We start from the raw sequence: 25,575 nt of genomic DNA, 5'->3' as shown, positions 1-25,575 counted from the left end.
GCATCAGTGCCCTCCTGAAGCTGTCTGGGTGACTAGGTCTCTGAGGACAAGGTGTGAATCCAGTTAGAAAACTTCAGAGGTGACATGAAGGAAGGAGGAGGAGGTCTCCTGTGTTGATATTCAAACAGTTTCGGGAGTTCTGGAGTTCACACAGAAGAGCTGTCCTCTCCACCGGGGACAAAGGAAGCTTTGCCTACCTTCCCCGGAGCCTATGGCCATTACGCAACCCCCTGGAGTGGCTCCATGAAGGAAGTTTCTAGAAATAGGCTAAGCACCTGCTGTGTCATAGGTTGTCTCTCTTTCTGACTTACTTGTAGCTCACCTGACAAACTGTCTCGGGCAAAGGTGGAGGATTTCCGATGGGAACTTTAGCTGGAGGTTCTCTCTGGTTCCATCGTGAGAGGTTACTGGAGACTAGGAAGCCTAAGAGACTCTAGTTTCTTTTCTTATTGCCTTGCTGGTCCAAGCACGGTGGTGTCTCACTGAAGCTCCGGGGCGCAGCCCATAGTCTTTCTTCTCCAGCTCCCTGAAGCCATTCTTTTCCTGGATCCAGGACGCCCTCCTTCAGAGAGAGAGAGAGAGAGAGAGAGAGAGAGAGAGAGAGAGAGAGAGAGAGAGAGAGAGAGAATTTCATCTCTGACCACCCTTCCCTGGTCAAAAATTTCCAGACAACAGCCAGGGCAAGGTCTTCCTGTGGGAACCCACATGATTAGATTGGGCCAGCTTAATCATCCAGGATAACACTTGCATCAAAAAACTTATACCTTGGGTATCATTCATTCACACCGCCCTCTCTGCCTCATAAGGTGATGTGTGCATTAGGACGTTGGCATCTTTAAAGGCTTATCTCCCTCCCACCCCCAGTCTATTGTATTAGTAAATAATCTTCAAGCTGTGGTCAAGGGCAGACCTGTTTGGAAAGCCAGTTGGGGAGTCGTCCACCCCCCTCCCCCAGCTTCTCTCAGAATCAAGGATGCCAACCAATGCTTTCTCAGAAATAAAATGGGAAGGGCCGTCTGAAAGGCCTCTGTTAAGAGATGACTCAGTTTAGTACCCAGCACTCCTCATGTTTCTATTGAAAACTCGTTATGGCCAAAGGGAGCCCTGGCTTTGCCTGCTGTAAAAAACACCAGACCCAAACTCCTTGTCTGGGCCCAGCAGGCTGTAGTGGCCTGGAACAGCGGCAGACTCTGCCCCAGGGGGTCAGCTCCCTCTGAGAATGTGGGGCTCTGTTAGTCAGCAGGACTCTAGGTGTACAGTGGGTTTGCAGAGACAGCCACGTTGCCCTCCTCCAGGCTTGTGAAAGTTTCCCAGTGAGAAGATATAGTGTACTAGAGCCCCAGAGCGCCAAAGGTGCCCTGAGGGGCGGGGGGCGGGCGCCTGTTGGGTGTCTCCCTCCCCCCACTTCAGCTGAGACCCTCAGTGGAGCTACACAGTCCTCTCCCACCACAGTGACCTTTGTATTTCTTACCTGCTTCTGACATTTGTACTCTTATTGTCGCTGTGGTTCTTGCAAGTCACCTCCAACCCTTGTGCAACAGGGCTGAGGAAAACGGTCCGGAAAGTTCCACTTTTCTCTGGAAGGGCTCTGATGAAAGCAGAGTATAAATAGCGTGGGAGCGTCTCTGCTTGTCGAGCATGATATGACCTGGCTACATGAGCCAGGTCCTCTGGTTCAAATCCTGCTGTGTGGCCCTGGGCAGGTTCCTCTAACCGTCTGTGTCTTAATGTTCACACCTGTCAGGGGAGATAATAAAATTACATCTATCTACCAAGGTCCTTGTTAGGATCGATGGCAGTGATTTAAGTGACATGTTTCAAACAGTGAATGGGGAAGGATAAACACCGTGTGTGTGTGTCTTAACTTATGCTTATGGTCCTGGTCTCTGCCACCACAGTCACCAGCAATATTCACAGTGTGACTGTTTTTTGGTTCATAATCCAACCTGTAAAAGACAGGGGTAGCATGTGGGCTTCTTAGGGCGTAAGGCCTACAGTTTTGAAGAGTCACATCCAGCTGTGTATCCTCTGGGAGCTGGGGTCTGGGGCCCAAGGTAACCTATGAGGATGGTGCAGATCCTTTCGAGCCCCAACTTCCTCAGAGCGACACCCACCAGGGCCTCCTGTTTTTCACCTACTGCCCACAGCATAGCGAACTCTGGATGTTTTCCCTACTCAACCTAGACAGAGATTCATTTCTGGTTTTAATTCAGGGAACCCTGTGGAGGATCAAAGAGGGATGGAGGCCTTTGTTGAGAGAGGCTCTGGGCTTTGAGAGAGGGGAGGGGCTTGTTCGCAGCCTGCTTGTGCAGTGTCTTTCATTAGGTGTATCTCTTGCCTTCTGAGATGGATTGTGCTGGAATGCTGGCCACCTGATACCTTGCTTCGTTGGTCCAGCTCAGCAGAAGACTGGCCCAGAGCTGGGTGGAAACGCACAGAAGCTGACTTGGGGTTAGCTTCTGTGCAGACTTGGGGTGTGTTCCAGGCTATGTCCTGCCGCCTTCCTGTGTCATGAATCTGTCTGTTCACCCTCCCTGGGAGCTGATGGGTCCTTGCCGTGGGGCCACCTCCTCACCATTTGTTGTCAGCCGTGGAACATGATGTGTCTCCCATGTAGATGATCTGTTGGGGAGTGTGGAGGCCTGCTTCTGGGTGACCCAGCAGGACTTTGGTAATGAATGCCTTCTCCTCCTCTAAAAATGGGAATCTGCCCAGGCGGTGGGGTGACCAGATGTCCCAGCCTGCCTGGAATGGAGAGGGTGAGAGACCAGCTATAAACTCAGTGTCCCTGGGCAAACCAGAGGAGCTGACCCCTTTTGGGATGGCAAGTCTTTTAAGAGCAGGGTCTCCTGTCTCCCCTTGGGCTGAGGAGCCCAGCTATGGTGAAGGTGTGCACAGCTCTACATGTGTCCCCATGGGACCCTTTATCCAGTGAGAGGTCAGCTCATGTGGCTCTCTGACGACACCAGCCCAGAGGTCCACCCCTTTGTTAACTGGCTGAAGGGCTGTTTGTTCTGCTATTAAGAACATTTGAATGTTACCTGAGAATGGGTGTAAGATAGGTGACTTGTTGAGAAAAACAAGAGAGAAAAATCCATTTCCCTGAGGAGGACGTGGGCTGGCATGAAAATCCCACTAATTGAGGCTTGTTAAAAAGTACCCTAAATTCCATAATTGTCTGCTCTGATGGGCTCAGGTTTGGGAGCGTAAACGATGTTGCTGCTGGTAATGACAATAATAGCTCCCTTTATTGGGCGCCCAGAGTGTTTAAGCATATCAGTATTTTAATCCCTGTTCTCCACCCCGTCCCCCGTGTGTGTGTGTGAGTGTGTGTATGTGTGTGTGTGAGTGTGTGTGTATGTGTGCAAGTTTGTATGTGTATGTGTGAATGTGTGTACATGTGTGTGTCTGCACTTGTGTATGAGTGTGTGTATGTGTGAGTGTGTGAGTGTGTATGTCTGTGTGTGTGAGTGAGTGTGTGAGTGTATGTGTGTGAGTTTATATGTGTATGTGTGAATGTGTGTACATGTGTGTGTCTGCACTTGTGTATGAGTGTGTGTATGTGTGAGTGTGTGAGTGTGTATGTCTGTGTGTGTGTGAGTATGTGAGTGTATGTGAGTGTGAGTATATGTGTGAGTATGAGTGTGTGTGAGTATGTGTGAGTGTGTGTGAGTGTGCATGAGTGTGTGAATGTGTGTTTGTGAGTATGTGGGTATATGTGTGAGTGTGTGTGTGTATGTACAAGTGCACATATGTAGGTGAACGCTGAGCACATGTGAACATGTGTACATGGCTGCTGTATTTATTTCCGGTATCGCCCACACTTTTTTCCAGACAGGATTTGTCATTGTCTGGATTTTCCAGCGAGGCAGTCTGACCTGCCAGGGAGTCCCAGAGACCTCCTTGTCCCACTCCACAGCTCTGGGATTACAAGCCTTGCCACCGCGCCTGGCTGTTGAGATACATGGATTACAGAGGATCAAACTATGGCTCCTGCGCCCTCAAAGCAAGCGCTTTATACAGTGACCCATGAGCTCAGACCAGATCTTTGTCTTTCAAACTGAGAAAATAGAACCCAAGGACCAGAAACAGATTGACTACGGGGTCTGCAGTCTTTCACCACCCCCCCCCCGCTTCTTTTATTATCTCAGAGGCACTTGGTGTTGCTTAGAAATGGAGATGTTGGGCTATGGAGATAGATGGCTCAGTGGGTAAAGTGCCTGCTATGCAAGCATGAGGACCAGAGTTCAGATCCCTACCGTCCATGTAAAAAGCTAGCTGCAGTAGTATATATGTGGAATGTCAGCACGGTGGGTTGGAGACAGGCAGATCTCAGGTTCTCAATCCCTGGGAGATCCTCTCTCAAGAAACTAAGGTGAGAAAGCCATGGAGGAAGACGTGCAGTGACTTCTGACTACCACACATGCTTATAACTGCATGGGCAACACATTCACACACATACACTCACACACTCACACATACACTCACATATATACACACATATACACATACATGCTCATATGCACACACTCACACATACATGCTCATGCATATACACACAGAACACACACTCACATACTCACACATACACTCACATATATGCACATATATACACACACATGCACACACATATACACATACATGCTCACATGCACACACTCACACATACATGCTCATGCACACACACAGAACATACACTCACACACATACATACACATTCATACACATACACACTCACACACATGCACATACATAAACACACACTCACACACTCACACACTCATACACACACACTCATGCACATATATTCACACATATACACTCACACATGCACACACAGAAGTAATTAAATTAGGCTCATGAAGAGTGTTGTGATTCTTTTTCCGGAATCATCGAAAATCAGGCTGTCTCAGATTACAAAGCTGCAGCGTAGGCCATCACCACGGCGCTAGGAGGCTGTGACTGTGGTGGCTTGGGGAAGATGCTTGTGGCTATCGCTTGAGCCTTTTGCCTTCCTCTTCCACCTCCCACTCTTTTTCCCTGTGGTGGATGTGACTCAGCACACCACACTGCTTTGTAGTGAATGTGTGTGGGTTTTACACAGGCCCCGAAGCTTATAGCTAGTATTGACACAACAGAAGGAGCAGGGAGGTCCCATGGGTGCTCTCAGGAAGTGCTGGTCTCCAGGGTCAATAGAGTCACTAGAGGTGGTCTCCCAGTCACTGTCTGAGGATTCCTCTTTGCTAGCAACTGCTAGCGTCTGTGAGAATGACCCCTACAAGGGATGGATGTATCCTCTGGTTCTAGGCACTTACTCAGTGAGGCCAGGCTTAGAGAGATCTCCACCCTCTTGCAGGGACCATCAGGACAGTCCCTCATCCATCCCAAACCCCCACCCAGGAGTAGGCCCACCTGCTTGTTCTTACTGTCCCACAGAGCAGACACACAGTGGGGCTCAGGGTGGATTCTTGCCCTTGTCTTCTGTCTCTCTGACCTCATGAGTGCACCATGTTCTGATGTAGAAGGCCTCACCAGAGGCTGGTGTGGAACACTGGCCTTCTCGGCCTCTGAGGCTATGAGAAATGAATGTTTCTCCATTATTTGTTACCCAGCCTCCGGGATTCCATGACAGCATCAGAAAAGCAACCAGGACGGCTGTTTCCAGCTAGTTGTTTCCACCTCTCTCCCCTCTGGTCTCCTGTCTCAATATTCCTTCTGACTTGTATCTCTTCTGAGTACCCATTGTCTCTATTTAGCCTAAAACCTGCCTTGCACTCTGCTGAGAACAGTCTCTCTCTCTCTCTCTCTCTCTCTCTCTCTCTCTCCAGCCCTGCAATGGAGGTATATTTACTGTCTGATTCCCACTCCTTCCACTTCATCCTGAGTCTTTTTATTAACCCTGTAAGGACCAGGACTAATCCCTAAAGACCTCCCTGCACCCCCATGCATGTGCCTCCCTTTCCCCTCAGTGTGCATCTGGGTATCAGGAAAAGAAAAAGGGGTGGGGCATCAACTCATGGCTTTCTCAACTCCCCCCAGCAATCCAGATCGCTTGTCATTGTATTTGGTAAGAGCAGAGATATGTGCTTATGTTATAGAGTGTGCCTACTCTCTAGTCTCATACAGAATTTCTAGAAAGAAGGTAGAACCAAGAAGTCGAGGAAGTAAGCTGGTAGGTGTATGGTCTTTTATGTGAGAGGGTCATCACCCATGAGACCAGCATTGAAATGTCCACCGGACCTCTGAAGGCAGGAGCTGCAGTCACCGTAGTAGGGAGTAGCAGTGTAGCTGTCACCCGTGGGCATCAGAGAAGTCATTTTGATTAAAAGAAGAAAGCTTCCAGGTAGAAAACAATTCTATAGATTTTGAGTAATCAATTCATGCTAGGTTAGTGGGGGAGGCTCTGGAACACAGAGGGGCTCTTCACTGCTGTGTCATTGGCCAGACCCTTTCCTTTCACAGCTTGGGGTCCCCTCAGTAGGTGCAGGCCAGGGGCCATCAGCACTGCTTCCTCTCCAAGGCCAAGGCAGGTGCCATGTGCAAAAGGATTGTCGCCCAAGAACAGGTCAGAGGTGTGCCTGCTCCTCTCCTGAGATGTGCCACGTGGATGCCCAAGTGAATGCCGAGAAAGACAGATGAGAGGCCATTCTGGCTTTTCGGTGTCCAGGTCTCTACTGAAACTGAAAACAATAACAACAACAACAACAACAACAAAAAAAAAACCACTCCAATTTCTCAAGCTACTTAATCTGATTTAATTAGAAACGTGGACCTACAACAACTCCCCCTGCTGCCTGAGAGCCCCGCTGAGACGTTTCAGCCCAGAGTGCAATTAGCCAGAGAGAATTACCAACATTGGGAAATAAAACTCAGTCTGATAGAGCCTCCCAATTACGGGGACAGTGTCAGTTATTCGCTGCAAATACACATGCGCTTATCTCATCATCTTGTCGGGTTAATGACACAAGCAAGGCGGTCCACTCCCATTATTGCCCAATAATGGACCGTGGAGATGGCGTATCTTTGCCTTTATTTTTGCTGGCACATCCTAGCACCGAAGCGCATTAAAGTAATAAAATTAAGCAAGGCGTCCCCGTCCCTCCCACCATGTTCCCGTAACCCCCTCATTTACAGCAGACTAAGAGAGAAAGAAAGTTTTAGAGCAATTTAGGATGAGGCAACGCTGGGTATGAAAATCCCTTTTTATTGGCAGTTGGGGCAGCTAACTAAGATCCCCAAGCAGCCTACAGTTTATGGGCTCTGCTGGCTTGGAGTAATTCAGTGTCAGGGCTATACAGGGGAAGCATGGGTAGTTAAATATCTCTCCATTGTCTTTACAGCATTATTTTCTGTGGCCATGCGGACCATTCTCTCACGTTCGGGCGGGATGTTGGTCCACTGAGTTAGGGAGCCTTGAGAGGTTTTCGAAAGGGTTTGGTGCCTGCTTGCATGTGTGTGTGTGTGTGTGTGTGTGTGTGTGTGTGTGTGTGTGTGTGCATGTGCATGTACACATTTGCACGTGCATGAGTACCCATGGAAGTCAAGGTTGATGTTGGTGTTCCTAAGTAGGGTCTCCCATTGTCCCTGGAGCTTACCATAAGCCCTGGGGATCTCCGTCTGTCTCCATCTCCTCAGAGTGGAATTTCAGGCATGGACCACTGTGCCCTGGCTTCCTTTTACATGATTTCTGGGGAACGAACTCGGGTCCTCGTGCACACACAGCAAGTGGTTTACCGACCAAACCATCTCTATGGTGGTTCAATCCAAGTGTTTACCGAGGTGCATGACAAAGGCGGTTCTTATATTTTGAGAAGTGTAAGAATTCTCGCACACACACTGCTTCCAGACCCTCGTTTCCACCAAGCACCTGAGGAAGTGGTGAGGACAGTTTTGAGGGAAGTGTGGAAGTGAGTTTGGGAGCATCGGAGAAACAGCAGAGCAGATCTGCCTGTGCACTCCGGTCCTTCTCCGGATGCTGTGGTGAGAGGCGGTGAGGGACAGAGAGGCTTTACCATCAGAATGCGTTGCTATGGTAACCTCTGTCACCAGACAGGCAGCTGTAGAACAGGAGGCCCAGGACTCAGCAGGCCTTTGCCCCATTCACAGGGAGCTGTGGACAGACCCCAAAGATCCAAGAAGCAAGGGGCAGAGAGAACCGTCGCCCCACTCCGTGGAGCTTCTAGACTTTATTGTGCTTAGTGGAGCTATTATAAAAATGAGAGGCTTAAAGGCCAGCGAGCAAGTCGGGGCTGGCCAGTCGGCACGTACCCTGCCTTCTCTCCTTCATCCTCTGCTGTGTCTGACTGTGCCCAAACCTGTACCAGGTAAGAGAGTGTAGGGCAGGCTTCCCGGGCAGGCAGCAATGACTGCATTCTGTACAGCACCTCTCTGTGCTGTGGAACAGAGAGCAGGAGACCAGGGCAGCAGGGGCTGGGGGCCCTGCTGGTGTGTCCTGGTGGGCGAGGCAGGGTGGTGTTTGAGGGCCCACAGGCTGTAGAATTCCAAAGAATACTGTGATGGTTGTGTCCCAACTGTTCCCTGTCAGCCACTGGGCCATCAAAAAATGTCACGGACTGTACCTGAGGGAGGTCCCAGATCCTTGCCTTCTAACAGGCAGAGCGGGGTCAGTGTGAGCTGCAGGAAGAGAGGCTTGAGCATGGGGGGGGACCCAGACTCTGAACCCGGGAGACTCTTTCTGTGAAGTAAGCTCACCTTGCTTAGTTAGCACTTTTAGAAGCTGAACTATCGTTTCCCCTCTCAACTTGTAGGAATCTCCATTCGTGGTGTTTTTGCTCAGTTATTTTCCATTGACATAACTCTGAGGTGACACACCTCCAGAGTATTCTTTACTTTGGTTCTTTTGCACTCTCTCTTTTTTTAAGTGCATTTTTAAAATTTACATTTTAAATGTTATCCCACTTCCCGGTCCCCGCCCTCCCAGAAACCCACTATCCCACTCCCCCTGCTTGTATGAGGGTGTTCCCTCACTCACTCACCCGGTACTCCTTCCCACCTCCCCGCCCTGACCTTCCCCTATGCTGGGGCATCATGCCTTGACAGGACCAAAGGCCTCTCCTCCCATTTATGCCTGACAAGGCTATCCTCTGTTATATATGTGGCTGGGGCCATAGGTCCATCCCTGGGGATGGTGATTTAGTCCCTGGGACTCTGGGGGGTCTGTTTGGTTGATATTATTGTTCTTCCTATGAGGTTGCCAACCCCTTCAGCTACTTCAGTCCTTTCTCTAACTTCTTCATTGGGGACCCTGTTCTCAGTCCAATGGTTGGCTGCGAGCATCCGCCTCTGTATTTGTAAGGCTCTGGCCAAGCCTCTCGACAGACAGCTATATCAGGTTCTTGTCAGCATGCATGTCTTGGCATCTGCAATGTTGTCTGGGTTTGGTGACTGGGTATGGGGTTGCATTGTCTTTTAATGTTCACCATATAAGCAAGCAGCTGACTTTCTGCCTTATGATTCATCTTCCCTCCACGGCAGTGTTTTCTTCTCAAATTTCTTATGACTATAGTTGTTAGAAATAGACCTCATGGGTGGAACGTGGTTATGTTTGTGCTATTAAAGAATTATTGAATGGTCATTATCACTGGGGTTGTGCATTAGGCTATTTTCTGCTGCTATAACAAAATATGGAGGCTGGAGAGTCTAAAGACAAGGGTTTGATGTACCTCACAGTGTCAGAGGTTCACGCGCATGACGTTGGCTTACACTCAGGTTTGATGGCAGTCTGAGAGCAGGCAGCGCCACAGGGCAGGGGCTCAGGTGTAGTGGCAAGCGCCTGCAATGCCAGCCCTGGGAAGATGGAAGGGGCAGGATCATGAGTTCAAGACCATCTTCAGCTTCAGCCTGAGCTTCCTGAGGCTTGGTCTCAAAACAATCAAATAAATACCAAGGACACAAAAGCAGCTGGCAGGGCCTGACACTGCTGACATTATGCTTTTAAAGTAACACTGTACTTGCATGAGACCTGCTCCCAGAGACCATCCTGAACGCATTCCCAGAGACCATCCTGAACGCATTCCCAGAGCAAAGTCCTGGGCAGCTTTGTCACTATCTATTGGGTCCCAGATTTTTCTGTGCAAATTCTAAGGAAGATTTATTTATTTTTATTTTTGTGTGAGTGTTTGTCTGCATGTATGTGGACCATGTGCTTACCCATGAGGTTCAGAAGAGGGAGTCTGATCGCATGGAACTGATGTTGACAGATGGTCATGAGCCGCCACGTGAGTGCTGAGAACTGAACCTAGGTTCACTGCAAGAGCAGCTGGTGTTCTTAACCACTGAGCAGTCTCCCTCATTCCTACTTCTCCATTTAGTGTGTGTGTGTGTGTGTGTGTGCACGCACGTGTGCATGTGTGTGCACACATGTATATGTGTGAGCATGTGTGTGTGTGTCACCCCTGTATTACACCCATCTCTAACCTGTCATAGACAGTAACATGATCATTTATAAACATTCACAGTGATTGTGTGTGTGTGCATGTGTGTGTGCATGTGTGTATGTGTATGTGTGTGTGTGTGTGTATGTGTGTGTGTGTGTGCGCATGTGTGTGTATACATTGCTGACAGCATAGATCTCTCTTTTTTCTCCTCTCAGGCTGGCTCTGATGGAGAGAGCATCGGAAACTGCCCATTCTCACAGCGTCTCTTTATGATCCTCTGGCTAAAGGGTGTTATATTCAATGTGACAACGGTGGACCTGAAACGGTGAGATGGGGCTTCTGTGTCATTGATGAAATTGGGCCTAATTCCCTGTATGCAGCAACATGCCCTTACATGTATACAAGCATGCGTGTACACACAAAACACGCTCATATACACTGTTGGGACCATGGCATATGATGATATGTCCATCCTTAGGAGTCTGGAATGAAACCCAAGGTCCAGCCAAGCAGTATGGTTCCTAGAGCACTCAGGGGCTGTAGTCAGAAAGGGGTAGGGGTTGGGGGCCAGGGAGAGCCTGCTGTCCCTTCAAGCACCCTGGCTGAGCACTGGTCTGGGCTGATAACACTGGGGAGCGTTTCCCATCACTGTAGCCTGCCACCCGTCATTTGTTAGTGAATTCCTTGGCCTTAGTCTCTAGCAAGCTACCTTATTAATTCACAAGCCACTTAGAAGTTTTCAAGGGCTGTATCTCTTAAATGATGAGGTCACAACTAAGCCTTGTCTGTGATTCCAAGTGCTTGAGACCGTCCATGCAGAGTGCTCTCTCCTCCTATCTAGGAAGCCTGCAGACCTGCAGAACCTGGCTCCTGGGACCAACCCTCCTTTCATGACTTTTGATGGTGAAGTCAAGACAGATGTGAATAAGATTGAGGAGTTCTTAGAGGAGAAGTTAGTCCCCCCGAGGTAAGCCTCCTAGTACTGATGCTCACAAGGCCATTGCTGCTTTCCTCTTTGGTCATGCACACTATGCCACAGAGACAGCCATGTTTGACACTCTGAGTTAAGATAGACACTGCTTCTGCTCTGGTTTCATTTCTGTTGCTGAGATAAAAACCATCCTGACAAAATAGCAACTTAGGGGAGGGAAGGTCTATTTGTCTCCCAATTCCAAGTTGTAGTCCATGATTGCAGGGAAGTCAGTGGGGTACGAATGTAAGCCAACCAGCTATGTCATGTTCACAACCAGGAGCAGAGAGAAATGCAGGCTGATATTTGCTATTATCCCTGTGCTGTGTAATTCAGGACCCTCTTCCTAGGGAATGGCACCACCCAGAGTGGACTGGATCTACTATTATCCCTGTCCTGTGTAGTTTAGGACCCTCTTCCTAAGGAATGATACCACCCACAGTAGACTGACTGAATCTACTATTATCCCTGTCCTGTGTAGTTCAGGACCCTCTTCCTAGGGAATGGCACCACCCACAGTGGACTGAATCTATTATTATCCCTGTCCCGTTAAGTTCAGGACCTTCTTCCTAGGGAATGTTACCACCCAGGGTGGACTTGATCTTCCCATATCAATTAATAATCAAGCCATTCCCACAGACCAATCTGATCTAGACAGTTCCTCAGTTAAGACTCTTCTCTCAGGTGATTCTAGGTTGTGGCAATTTGACACTCAAAACCAACCATAACAGCTTCCTTTCTTTGTATCCATAGCTTGGTGGTCAGAATGGTATGGCAGAAGGGACAGAGGAAGTGTCATTGCTGTGTGTGATAACTGTCTCTCATGTCTGCTACTGGAAGAAGCTTCAGGAACCTTCTAGTCAAACACCTTCATTAGATGGGGGAGAGGATTAGGTCAGGAACATCCCGTTGTCCCTAGGATTGGTCTTGCCAGGACCAGATCCAACGCAGTTCTCTCAAATCATGTTTTTACTCAGCCTTGAGATGCACTAATCCAGTCTACAGGAGTTTGTCCTTTTAATATCATCCCAGAGAAAGGCCTTTTCCTCTACTTCATCATCCTGACTAGCCATTGTTTATGTGTGACCCTCCAATTTTGAACTCCTCAAGGTACCCTAAGCTGGGAACCCAACACCCCGAATCCAACTCAGCGGGAAATGACGTTTTTGCCAAATTCTCAGCGTTTATTAAGAACACCAAGAAGGATGCAAATGACAGTAAGTTCTCGGGTCCTGGGTTCTGTCCCCACAGGGTCGTCTACACTGCTGCTGGGGAGATACTGGGTATCTGGGCTCATTTCAGAGGGTACAGATGGGAGTCAGGGAATAAGGAAAAATATCCCCGTCTTTGACTCTGCACGTGACTTTGGAGCGACTGTTTCTAGAGTTGGGAAATCCAAAGTACAACACAATTAAGGGGAGACGTTTCGACATTCGGCTGTCTCCACCTGCAGTGTGGCAGTCGTTTGAATGGCCACTCTGCCAGTCTCTAAGCATCATAGGCTTCTCATAAATGTCAGTAGAGTGGATGCGTTTGGGCTGGATAGATGGCTCAGCCGTTAAGAGCACACAGTGCTCTCCTGTGGGACTGGAGTTGGGTTTACAGACCCTATCCTAGGCTCACACCCTCCGTCACTCGAGATCTAAGGCACTCGACCCTTCTTCCAGCCTCTGATGTCACCCGCATACATGTGGTATGCATACACCCAGACACTGTAGATGGTACAGAGAGACTGAGTCCTGTCCGCCTCTGTGTCCTTCTGGCTTTCTTGCCGCTGACTGGCTGTGTCTCAGAAAGGAAGCACACCCTTTCTCTCTCCTTCAAAGGCAGAAAAAAAATGGCAGACACTTGCACGGCCCATCTCCAGCATCTCTTGCCTTTGTGTTTTAGTTTATGAAAAGAACCTACTACGGGCCCTGAAGAAGCTGGACAGTTACTTAAACAGCCCGCTGCCAGACGAAATAGATGCCTACAGTACAGAGGATGTCACTGTTTCCCAGAGGAAGTTTCTGGATGGGGATGAGCTCACACTGGCCGACTGTAACCTCTTACCCAAGCTCCACATCATTAAGGTCTGTTCCTGCTCTTGGCAGCTGGGCTGCATGCATGACGGGGTTTCCTTGTGGTTTTGTTTTGTTTTGTTTCGTTGTTGTTCTGACTTATGCTGGGGCCAGGCGTGGAAACAGGCCTGGAACACAGATTTAAACTGAAGACTAGCAGTTTATAGTCAAGGCAGCGTGCTAAACACATGGAACTACGAGCTCTAGCCCTTCTCACGAAATACCTGCAAGTGTGTTCCCTGCCCCACGTCCTCACAGATGTCCTCAGCCTGAGGAAAAGCTCACATGCACTCAGGGTCTCCATGGCATTTTCCACATGTAGCTTGAAGATGATGTGTTGTTGATAATTTTAGGGAAAAGCAAGGATGTTGCAGGGACAATAGAGGGGTGTCCTATAAACTCTTAATATCAGCCCCCCCCACACACACACAGCTAAGAGCAGCTGATATATCTCCTCGCTTGGCCTTTTCTGTAGCTGGCACCGTTTCTTCCTAGGTAGTTGAATGTAGTAACAGGGCCAACGGTCATATACAACTGGAGCTGTTTGAAGGACTATTTTTCAAAATTTAAGATGTTTATTTCTCTTAGTCTCAGTTCTCTGATTGGTCACCTGACCTAGCCAATCAGAACGTGTCGTGGCTTCCATGAGGAATCCCGGGCAGCTGGTCTCACAATTGGATGAGGTGCTTTTCACTCTCTACCTCTCGGTGACTTATGGATGTCAGTTGTTATTGTGACTGACAGCCAACAGTGCTACGTATGTGACCTTCAGATGTCTAAGAAAAAAAAAGGGCTGGAGAGATAGATCAATGGCTAAGAGCACTGACTGCTCTTTCAGAGGTCCTGAGTTCAATTCCCAGCAACCAAATGGTGGCTCACAACCATCCGTAATGGGATCCAATGCCCTCTTCTGGTGTGTCTGAAGAAGCCTATACACTGGGCACCTCCATTATTATTAGATTCTCGCTAGGCCTAGAGCTGGTATAGGATCATACAGTGAGAATAAAGAGGAAACACCGTTCTGTGCCATGCTCTAAGTTCATACATATTTGGCTGGAAAAGTTACCCATCCTGGTTTCAGCTGTCCATGGTGGGCTGCCTATCGCTCTCCTTCACTCTGTGTGAGAACTTTGTCTTTCTCTTCCTGAACACCTCTTTGTGCCCTCCCCTCAGTCTCTGACTCACTCCTCCTCTCTTGCCTGTGTATGAGACCTACTTACAATGGACATCACCAATTCTTTCAGTGAATGTCTTTTCAGCAGCTTTGCAAAGGTCCCAACTTCCAGAGTAACGAAAGCTGCTCAACCTCTGACAATCTGATGACTCTACAAGTCATTTTCCAGTGACATTCATGTCACTGTGTTGTGGTTTAATCTCCTGCAGGGATGGGTTTTCAGTCTTTTCTGTGAATGGTATAGCACCAGACAGGTTTGTGCAGGCTGAAGAAGAGACAGTGGTTACTATGACAAAACGCTTGAGAAAGTCTGGAAGAACAGAAAGGTTTGCTTGGCCTGTGGTTTCAGAGCTATTAGTCCACGATGAGCTGGCTCTATTGGTGTTAGGCTCATGGCAAACACTGTGGCACGGGAAAGCAGCTCATCTGTGGAAGCTGGATGGTAGAGAGAGCAAGAAGTAGTGTCAGGAGACAAGATGTACCCTTCAAAGGCTTCCAGTAGCCTAAGGGCCACGTCCTGTTGCCTAATCCGCTACAGTTAACCAGTCGATGAGGCTAGGTCCCTCATGGTTTAATCACTACCAGTTGGGACCAAACCTTCATTATATGAAAAGTGTTTAATATCCAAAGCACATTGGAGAACACAAGAAATATCACAACCACACAGCACCAGTCACAATGTGCTGGAGAGATGGCTCAGTGGTTAAGCTCAGTGGCTGCTCTTGTAAAGGACCGGAGTTTGGTTCCCAGCACCCATATTAGATAGCCTACAACCGCTTGTAACTCCAGCTCCAGGGGATCCACCTCTTCATCTGGCCTCTATGAGTACTTGCATTCACATGTACATACAGACATGCACATATATGTAAGCAGTGGACAGGGTGAGCTTTGGGGGTGGGGTAGGTCTAAAGCAGTCATGGTGAGAATATAAGGCCTAGAAACAGAATCTTCAAAGCCATTTAGCACTTAAGATCCTAAACTGTTTAATGATCAGAGCACAGAGTACTTCTGAAGGAAATGAGAATTAGTCTAAGGGAATTATGGTAAAAGATGAGAGTGAGGAGATTTATAATTTATTTCCTTTCCTGAAACCCACTGAAAATGACATTAAAAATAGAGCATTGGCTTCATCTTTCACGAGCCTACAAAAAAAAAAAAAAAAAAAAAAAAGACAGATCACCCACAAACGCAAAGAAATCCAAGAGACAGGATTGATTGGTGCATGGCTCCCTTTATGGTTAGAAGAGTTCAGAATTTTTAAGAAGTAAACAATGCCATCCTGAAATGCCTGAGATCTTTGTGTAGAGGGTAGGGCACGAGCTGGCAGTGAGGCAAAGGTTACAGAGAATATTTGTGGGTTGAGATTGCTAAAGAGACAGAGATGTTGTTTACACAGCCTGTGCCCAGCACCTCTTCCTCTGCTGTGTTGTGGAAGGGATGGGGTAGGAGAAGAGGAAGGATCTGTCATTGTGTTTTGTGGCTGCTGAACAGAATAAAAAGAAAAAGAAAAGAGGAAAAAAGGAATGAATGAAGGAAGGAAGGAAAGAAGGAAGAAAGCAAGAAAGCAAGGGTTCTCTGACTCTAACTCTAATACCAACCCTATCTCTAACCCTAACTCAAGCTCCATTGTGTCCCTGAGTAGAGGTCAGTGTTTCCTGAATGAATGGTCCATTGGAATACTCAGTTTGCTCTACCAACTGACCTGTCCCTACTCTCCTGTTGCTCTATGTGATTTCTAAGCAAATGGTATCCCCAGTATGTCTACCTCACTAAATCATGGCTAGCCACAAGAAGGAATCCATGAAGGACTGCATAGCTATAGACAACGAAAGTGGAAGAAAATGGTGGAGGATCCAAAAACTAAAGAAGGGGGGAAAGGGGACAGGAAATGCATATGGGACAAAGACTTGTCCCAGGAAGCCAAGGAACATTCTAGATCCTTCTACAACATTGAAAAGGGAAAATAATATGGACTTCTTCAGAAAAAGCTCTAAGACAAGATGTAGAATGTTGAAAAAACACGGTACAGAAAATGGACCAGGCAAGAAGTATTTGGGCAAGGGAAGTAAAGACAGTTAAAGTCCTGACAAAATAAAAAATATATGTAGAAGTAGCAAGAGGCAGACAAAAGGACACCACAGAAAGTAGCTAGACTGGACCTGAAAACAAATGACCTGAAATCAGGTGTTTATATTCAGAATGTGAGAAGAGGGAAGGATAGCAGGAAGGCAAAGGTCCAAGCAGAAGATTATATTAATTAAAGGAGAGCTGGGGCCTCTGCTTTATCTAAAGAATAGCCTGGGTCAACCACTTGTGCTAGGATGAAACCCAGCTACTCTACCACCAAGATTATCGCCAGCCCTTGGCATTTTGAGACAGAGTCTCACTATGTAGCTCAGTCTGGTCTTAGTCTCACGACTTACAGCATTTCAGTGTGAGTGTGTATGTGGGGAGGGAGGGGAGGTGATCATAGGTGAGACAGGAAGTGACCATAGGTGTGACAGGAAGTGACTGTAGGTGAGACAGGAAGTGAGCATGGATGAGACAGGAAGTGACCACAAGTGAAACAGAAAGTTACTACAGGTGAAATAGGAAATGATCATAAGTGAGACAGGAAGTGGTCATAGGTGAGAGGAAGTGAGCCTGAGTGAGACAGGAAGTAACTAAGTTAAACCGGAAGTAGCTATTTGGTGAGACAGGAAGTGACCATATGGTGAAACTAGAAGCATACAGACTTGCTCTTGTCTATCAGACTTTCCCACAGAATTAACCAGAGTCCCATGAGAACTATCTCAGGCTATGTAGATGGCATGCTCCAATGATGCCCTCCTCCAAGCCCTGCTTCTTGAAGGTCCCTTCACACATTGCCCCACTGAGACCCAAACTTCCAAACTGTGACCCTTCAGGGAGTATGCCTAAATGACAGCAGACAGCCAGATAATAGTAGTCACCAACAGCAATGATGACACAGATAAACAGTAGAATTGCCTACAGGGGAAATTATCCACAATGACCTCAAGAACTTTAATGACATCAAAAATCAGCAAACAGGAAAAGGAAGGCTGTCTGGGGTATTATGAAAGAGTTTTATATTCCTAGTTATTATCTCCCCAGACACCCAGCCTCAGTAAAATAAGCACTCTTGAGTAGTAAAATTACTATATGTTGAAATATTCAAATGATCATGAGAATACGAACCCGAGACAGATAAGATGTGCTTTAGAAAAGGTTGTTCAGAAACAGGGGACCTATCCTGTTCTAACTTAGAGCACAGATTTGCTCAAAGGACACCAGCTTGCTTACAGACTGCTAGAAGAAAGGCTTAGGGGCAACCTAACTATCCAGGCTGCCACTTACCTGTTTGGTTCCTCTGTTCTTATGTGTTTGGTGAACACATGTCTCAAGGGCTTAGAGAGAGAGGGAGCAAAGTGATTATATTTTAATCAAAAAGTAAAATAAATTTATAAAGAGAGATTGCAGCTGGAAATTCAATAAGAGGGGACAAGTCTTCTCCGTGAGCTTTTTAGCTTGGAGTTGAAGCCCTTTCGATGAAGAACCCATGCTGACACTAGTAGAGAGACCAAGCAGCAGCTCCAGCCACAGAGTCAAGTCGGAACGTGGTAAAGGAAAGGAACCAGCGAGACGTGGAAACACACAGTCCCTCCTTTGTCATTAACAGGAATCACCTTGATAGATAATATTAGGGGACTCTCAGAAAGAACTGAACCACAGCCTCTGGGCAACTGAAAGGGAGTGTGAGTGTGTGTGTGTGTGTGTGTGTGTGTGTGTGTACACGCACATACATAGGAAACAAAGTAGTAAACTCGGAAATCACAATGAGGGTGGGGAGATGGCTCAGCTGCTAATGAACTTGTCACACAAGCAAGAGGACCTGAGTTTGCTTCCCCAGAACGCTTGCAAAACATGGCAGATGTGAGGCATCCCATCTCAGGCAGGTAGAGGCAGGAGAATCCACCGGGTTGCTGGCCAGACAGTTTAGTCACATTTCAAGTTCCAGGCTCAACAATAGACCTTGTCTCAAAAATGGGATAGAGAAAGAGGGATTGGGGCAATGGCTCAGCAGTTGAGACTCGTGTGCTTGGCAGAGTAGCCACCTGCAACCAGCAGTAGGGACTGGAATGCCTCTTCTGGTCTCTAGGGACCTCTGCACACATGTGTGCACACACGTAAGAAAGGCGTCTTTAAAACATTAAGTTAGGGCAGTAGTTAAGAGCACTGGCTGCTCTTCCGGAGGACCTGAATTCAGCACCCACATCAGGCAGCTTAGAGCTGCCTGTAACTCTGGGTCCATGGATCCAACCTAGACTCACATGCACAGACCATCTCCCCCCACCTCCGTAGGACATAACTTAAAAAGTAAATCTAGCATAGCATTTAAAATGTAGTTAGCAATCCGGAAAGTCACACAGTATCCATCTGACCCCCATGCCTTGTCCACACACTTGCATACCATCGTATGTAGGTTGACACACATGCACATGGAGATATATATACACAGAGAGAAATTCTAAAAGCAAGAGTCCATGTATGAGAGGGGGACATTTAGCAAATTTCCTCATTAATACTAAATATCCAGAGCTGATGGCACCGGCCCGTAATACCTGCCACCAATGAGGCCGATGGAGGTGGACCGCAAGCTCAACCTTGAGTGGGTTACAGAGAGAGTTCAAGGCCCACCTGGGCAAGGTAGTAAGACCCCATGCCCAAATAAAAAGTAAAGAGAGATCTGGGCTCTATGGGGAGACTCCAGGTTAAGACTTTTCAAAAAGATCAAAAGCGAAGCAGGTGGGTGAGAATCAACCAAAGAGACAAGAATTCTTGACTCGAGCATTCTTAAATCTGTGTTCAGATGAAGAACGCTAGACCCTGTCACAGGCTCTTTAGACGTTCCTCGGTCCTAATTTGCCTCCATGCTGCATGAATGGTGGTCGATGTCATCGTCTGACGATTGAGTACTGAGATCTGATTTGTGCTGCATCTTATGTTCCATTAATCCCAACATCCCGGGATCAGTGGGGAGGGAGGGGACACAACGGATATGACCTTTGTAGCCCTGGATCCCTGTGGCAGATGGATAGATGGAATTGTTTTCCCCCAAGCTTTTACATCGAGGTCTTAATGGGACTTATTTGGCACGTGGGTCAGTCAAGATACGATTCGTTAGGTTGGAGATGCAGAAAAAAAGGTTGGACCCTCCTCTAATATGGCTTGCTGATGAAAGAGGATTTAAGACAGGGACACCCAAACACAGCAAGAAGACATGCACAGACTCAGCTGTCCTTCCATAGTCAAGAGCTTAAGACACGAGGAGAGAGGCTGGAGACAGATTCGAACCCAGAAGCTTTAGTGGGAGCAGGGACCCCCTGACCTCTTGACTGCTGGGACTATGATAGAAAATCTTCTTGTTTTCAGTTGTTCAAGTGTGCAGCACTGATCCATGATGGTGAGGAGCAAGCTGTTTTGTTTAAGCACCGACTTTTGCACACAGTAAAGCTCATGGTTAAACAATGTGCTTGGAAAAAAATGGCGGACTTTCAAATACCAGGCATTAGGGAATCGCTGGAGGTGGCATTGAATAGCGAGAAGAGACAGCCGATTAAAAGTTCCTGATGGCATCCAAAAACGAAGACCTCCCATGTGTCTTCATACACCACATAACACAGTAGCTGACACTTTGCCAAGGCATTGCCACAGACACAGGGAGACAGCCACTGGCATGCTGTACACACGTGTGGCTGGGTCCCAAGGATCACCTCTGGGAACCTGAGGGGAAGTTAAAAGAGGAAGGTTGATTTTGTCTCATAGTTTGATGGGATGAAACCCATGGTGTCTGGGGCGGGGGGCACAGTGGCTGGAATGCGAGGCACCTGGTCACAAGGTGTCAGACACAGAGAGCTGTGGGTGCTGGTGTCCAGTTCCTTATGCACTTTGTGTTCAGTCCAGGAATCCCAGCCCATGGAATCCAGTCTTCTACATTTCGGGTAGGTCTTTCAACCTCAGTGAACCCACCCTAGAGGCTCCCTCATTGTTGTGCTCGCAGCGTCATCTCCCAGGTGATCCTAGATCCTGTCAGAGACCACTGCATTTGGATCCTGCACCTCTGTCACCCCTCCTGCTTCCAAGGTGCCCTAGCAAAGTCAAAGTGCCACCATGGGCAGCACCTTAGGATGACATTGGAAACTAAGCTATGTGCTTCCAAGGTTGGGTTGTCTAACCTGGTCACCCTCGTGAGTGGACTGTCTCCTTTCATTGTTGCCTTTTGATTTTCAGATTGTGGCCAAGAAATACAGAGGTTTTGAGTTTCCTTCTGAAATGACTGGCATTTGGAGGTACTTGAACAATGCTTATGCCCGGGACGAGTTCACTAACACGTGTCCAGCTGACCAGGAGATTGAACATGCGTATTCAGACGCAGCGAAAAGGATGAAGTAACGCCGGCTTGCGTCTTTCCTCAGATGAGTGAGCAGGGCTTCCAGGAGGACCTTCTATGTTTCTTCCCCAAAACAGCTTTTGCAAAAAGAACGCTGACTCTCTAAATGCCACCGCAGGATGCATGGCCTTGCGATTTGCCTGCTCCATCTCATCTATGCTAATTTATATCTTTGAGATTCAGTCCTCTGGTTGGCCATGTTTAGGGAAATAGTGTTTTGTAGCTTGTTTCAGAGCAAACTGGCTTTGATTCAGGTTCTCACCATTTTTAAGAGGTTAGTCTTTGATAGTTGTGATAATCACATGACTCCTTTTTCTCTTCTTAAATATCAGTTTAAAATGGAAATGCCGGTTTAGACTTATAGAATACTTTAGAACAGTATTAGAGGGTATGAAGAAGAAATTAAAAAATCACCTGAAATTTATTCCATATACTTTCTGACAGCAATTTGAATATTTGTAGAACTGATAATCTTTCATATACGCCTGTGCACGTACTTCTGCATGCACATACATCACATATAATTTCATCCATCCGTGGTATGACATTTGTGTAAAAGATCAATGAAGGGACCTCTTGTGCCTTAAAAGGTCATCACAGAAGACTTAAAACAAAGGATTTGGTCCTGCTGAGCCACAGAGGGATCATAGAGCCCCTTGCAGAACCATGGGACAGCAGGAACTAGGGTGCCTTTGGGCCCACTCCTTTTCTGGAACCTTCTTTTCTCACCACTCCCTCCCAAGAGGGACTGCTTTCATGGGGACTCTTCCTGTCAGCTCCAACTTGGAGTCTCTCCCTGCTCCTGGCAGGGCTTCAGTGAAGATGATATGCCGGAGGCTAGCTCATTCTCTTTCTACTTTCTGTCTCACTGCTCTTCTATCTCAGTCTGAGGCCAAGCAGGAAAACCAAACTCCAGATGGAAACCCAGAAAGTCCCACTCTTAAGCTGCTCTGGAAAACTGTCCTTTCCTGAGACATTGAGGAGTTTCTGGTCTGCTTCATCATCCATGGGGTCACCCTGTGTCATAGTGAGGTGGGCAGGCTGCTGGGCTCCAGCTTAACCGTGAATGAGGAAATGTGAGCTTGCCTGGATGCTCTGCAGGACTCCTCAAGCTTGTCCCTCACAGGCATACTCTACAGGAAACATCTTTTGTACACTTGGCTGGGGCGCTGGGCTCTGGAACCCTCGTGCCATAAGCAGTTTGGGCAAGGGTAACAGTAAGATCCCGAGATGAGGTGGAAAATGTCTCATAAGGAAACAAAGCCCAATGTGGTGGCCACTACATTTTCTTGTTTCTTGGAAGCTGTGGCTTCAGTCCAGTAGTCTGTTTCTTTGTCACCCAAGAAGGTTTTCAGGGCCATGTCTAGCCTGTCCCACCCAGGTCCACCTCACTCCTTTGTAAGGAGTCATCTTTTTAAGCCTGCTTTTACAACGTGACATCCAAACTTGGTAAATGATTCGACTATCGGGTATTAGTCCTGTTAATTTCGTTCTTTTAGATATTAAAATGATCATAAACTGTGTGCTTTACAAATTAAACATTTTCAATCAACTTCGTGGGTTTTCTTTAGTTTGTGTACGTGTGTGTGACATGCTCGCATGTGAGTGTTTGTGTTTGGACTGTGTGGGAGTGCATGCACATGTGGTGAAGGCACGGGATGCTGGAGGATGACGTCAAGAGTCTTCGATGTCAAGAGTCTTCTTGACGGTTCTCCCGCCTTATTCTTTTATTCAAGTCCGAAGCGGTATGTCTAGTCTCACTGGCCAGCTTGCTCCAGGGATCCCGTCTCCACCCCTGAGGCTGCAGCTGCAGGTGCCGCCTCCACGCCCACCTGACATTTACCTGTGCTCTAGGGAACTGAACCCCGGTGCAGCAGGCACTTAGCAGCTGAACCATTTCCCAGCCCCAGTAGAAACTTGTGAAACCAGCCTCCCTTCCCCAGCTTCCTCTCCCTCACCTTGCCTTTTCCATTTGGATTTGAAGGAATAGAACGAAGAGTGCAAATCTAAACCAGAGGTTGCTTGTGTTTGCGTGAGAGATAATCGTTGTGTGAATTATGACCCACAGACATTTTAACAGCACCTCAAAGCGGTCCGGACAGACAGGTCTGAACTCTTCGTCCAGGTGGCTGAAATAGATACCGTGTGGGCCATTTCATGTAGACTGGTAGCTATAGGAAAGTGGTTCCTGGGGGCAGTCACCCATCCTCAGTCCTGGCCCCTGTTCCTAGCCTTATGCCCGCCCTGCTCGGCCACGCCCCCCAGCTCGGCCACACCCCAAGCTCCACCCTCATTGGGAAATCCCTCCATAGACGCTGAGTTTGTGTAACATCTGGGATGATCCAATTCCATTCTCACTTACAGTTGTTGAAGAGAATTAGAAAACAACCACATTGTTTTTGTTAGAAAACCAACTCTCCTTTGACTATAGAGAGAGCACTGCACAGTTATCCTGTAGAAGTCAGACAGAGAAAGGTCTCGGCAGGTCTGGAAATGAAGGGCCTTCATTCGCCATTTACAGACCCACCGTGCACATGCGCACTCACAGGTACATGCGCATTCACATGCACATGCATGTTACGCAAGTTCACCATACTGTCACAAATACACATGCATGTGTACTTAACACCTTCTCACACATGTTTGCATGTATATGCACATACACATGCATGGCCTCGCCCACCTCCCAGAGCGAGTGGAGCTCAGGGCTCCCCTTCGACATCCTCCACCAATGCCTGGTGGCTCACTCCCAGTGGAGTCCCGCAATCCTTTATCCCCTATGTTCAGTGGTTCAAAGTTATTCTTGGAAATAATTGCCTTAAACAGTTAGAATACCCACCCCCCCCAGCCTTTCTTCGGTTTTACAGTTACGAGGACACAAATATGCGTCATTCTAAGAATGCACAATCAATCTGTGGTCCTACAAAATGGACAAATTATGTGATGAATGTTACAAAATGATGGTGGCTTAGCTTTTCCTCTTAAGTCGGTTACCTTTCAGAGTTTGGATTTTTGCTTAATCTGTTACCATGCTTCTGGGCGTGGTCATTCTAAAAGCCAGATGGATATTTGTGATACCTGCACAGGGACAGTCTAACCTGGGACTGGTAGGTCTAGCCTGCCCCCCTGTCCTCTGTGTGCTTAGGTCAACAGGGCAGCTCCTACTGCCATAGTCCAGCTTGGGCAAAGTAAGTGGTCCCGTGGCACAAGAATCAGCCTGAGTTTGGGACAGCTTTTGCTTTGAAGGAGGCTGTGTAGTTAGGGAGAGTCCTAAGCTTCCGTGATTTGACAAAGTACAGATAGGTGGTCAGGTTGTGGTCCAGGGGAAATTACGTTCAGAAGGGTGGAGCCGCACACCTGGACAGCACAAGGACCTTGCTGTCCCAAGAGTAAAGGCTCAGGTGAGACTACTAATGGGGTCTTAGCCTACACCCTATTGCATTCATTACTACCCAGCCCTTGTCCTAGCTCACTGTGGGTGCCTCCAGGGCTCCCAGCTCTTCAGTGGATTTAACAACCCTCTTGGAGAGAAGCCATTTTACCCACTGTGGGTACTGCCTGTTCTCGCCTCTTCCCATAATACCCTGAGTGATGGAACAAGCAGAATGGCGCCAAGGTCTTGCCTAGGATGGTCAGCTCTGTCACCCTGCAAGGCTCTCCTTCCAGGGAGCTGCTGCTTGTGAATTTGAGTTAGATGCCTTTCTGAAGCATTGGGTCTCTGTGTACCAACGGCTACCAGAGCCTTGCAAGGTTCTTCCACACTTCTGACGCCCTTAAGCTCCTGAATGCTCTTACGATAATCCCCATTCCCAGAAGCAGTGGGTTAGTCCTTTCTGAGAACGCGCCTCGCTTTGAGAACAGGAAATGTTTTCAAACGATGTCACGGTTTTCACTTGCGTTATTTGATTTTCTCATCTGAGGATTAGATGCTAAGAAGCTGAGTGCGTTTTCAGCCTCTTCTCCAGGAGGACTTTTGAGGTAGTCCTGAGAAAACAAACAAACAAACAAACAAAAAAAAAACAAACAGCAGTTGAGTCCTGAGCAGACGTAATGACATGATGTTATTGTGACAGTCTCTCCAAAGAGCTGGGCATGGTCACCCTGCACCCTGTCACCCCAGCGCAGTAGTAGCGCTGAAGTAGAATGAGTCCCTTGAGCCCGGATATAGCCTGAGCTGAAGACTGAGGCTCAAAAAGAAAATAAAGCTCTCTATAATCTACCACACAGCTGGCTGGCTGTTTTAAAATCATTATTATTGTGGTATTTGCTCTTCTGCTCCGCTTTTTTCCTAAAATAGAAGTTGTCAGAATGGACTGGACATGTATCTGATCTTTTGTCACACAGATGGAAAGCAGTTATACTCTAAATTCTTGGTTCCCCACAACACAGGGATGGTGGAATGGTGGCCATTGGAGACTCAGCTGTTCCTTCCCTAGGTCTCTGGGCTGACTGGGTGGGGAGAGCTGGCTTGGGGGCTTTGTCAGACACACTGAAATGGGAGGCTCCACGGTAGGCGGTCGGCT

General features: G+C 47.7%; 1 protein-coding gene across 1 annotated transcript in view; it reads left to right on the top strand.

Moving 5' to 3' along the window:
- Window positions 1-22,044, top strand: part of Clic6 (chloride intracellular channel 6) — a 42,774-nt gene extending 20,730 nt beyond the window's left edge. The window contains exons 2-6 of the mRNA XM_032900404.1: window positions 10,613-10,722; window positions 11,239-11,364; window positions 12,478-12,584; window positions 13,258-13,439; window positions 20,893-22,044. Coding sequence (XP_032756295.1) covers window positions 10,613-10,722; window positions 11,239-11,364; window positions 12,478-12,584; window positions 13,258-13,439; window positions 20,893-21,054 — 687 coding nt within the window. The 3' untranslated portion in view covers window positions 21,055-22,044. The remainder of the gene's footprint in view (window positions 1-10,612; window positions 10,723-11,238; window positions 11,365-12,477; window positions 12,585-13,257; window positions 13,440-20,892) is intronic.
- Window positions 22,045-25,575: the final 3,531 nt, after the last annotated feature.

Source organism: Rattus rattus, chromosome 4, assembly GCF_011064425.1.
Source record: "Rattus rattus isolate New Zealand chromosome 4, Rrattus_CSIRO_v1, whole genome shotgun sequence".
Lineage (NCBI taxonomy): Eukaryota > Metazoa > Chordata > Mammalia > Rodentia > Muridae > Rattus > Rattus rattus.
The sequence above is the reverse complement of the archived record's forward strand: the minus strand, read 5'-3'. Positions and strand labels throughout refer to the sequence as shown.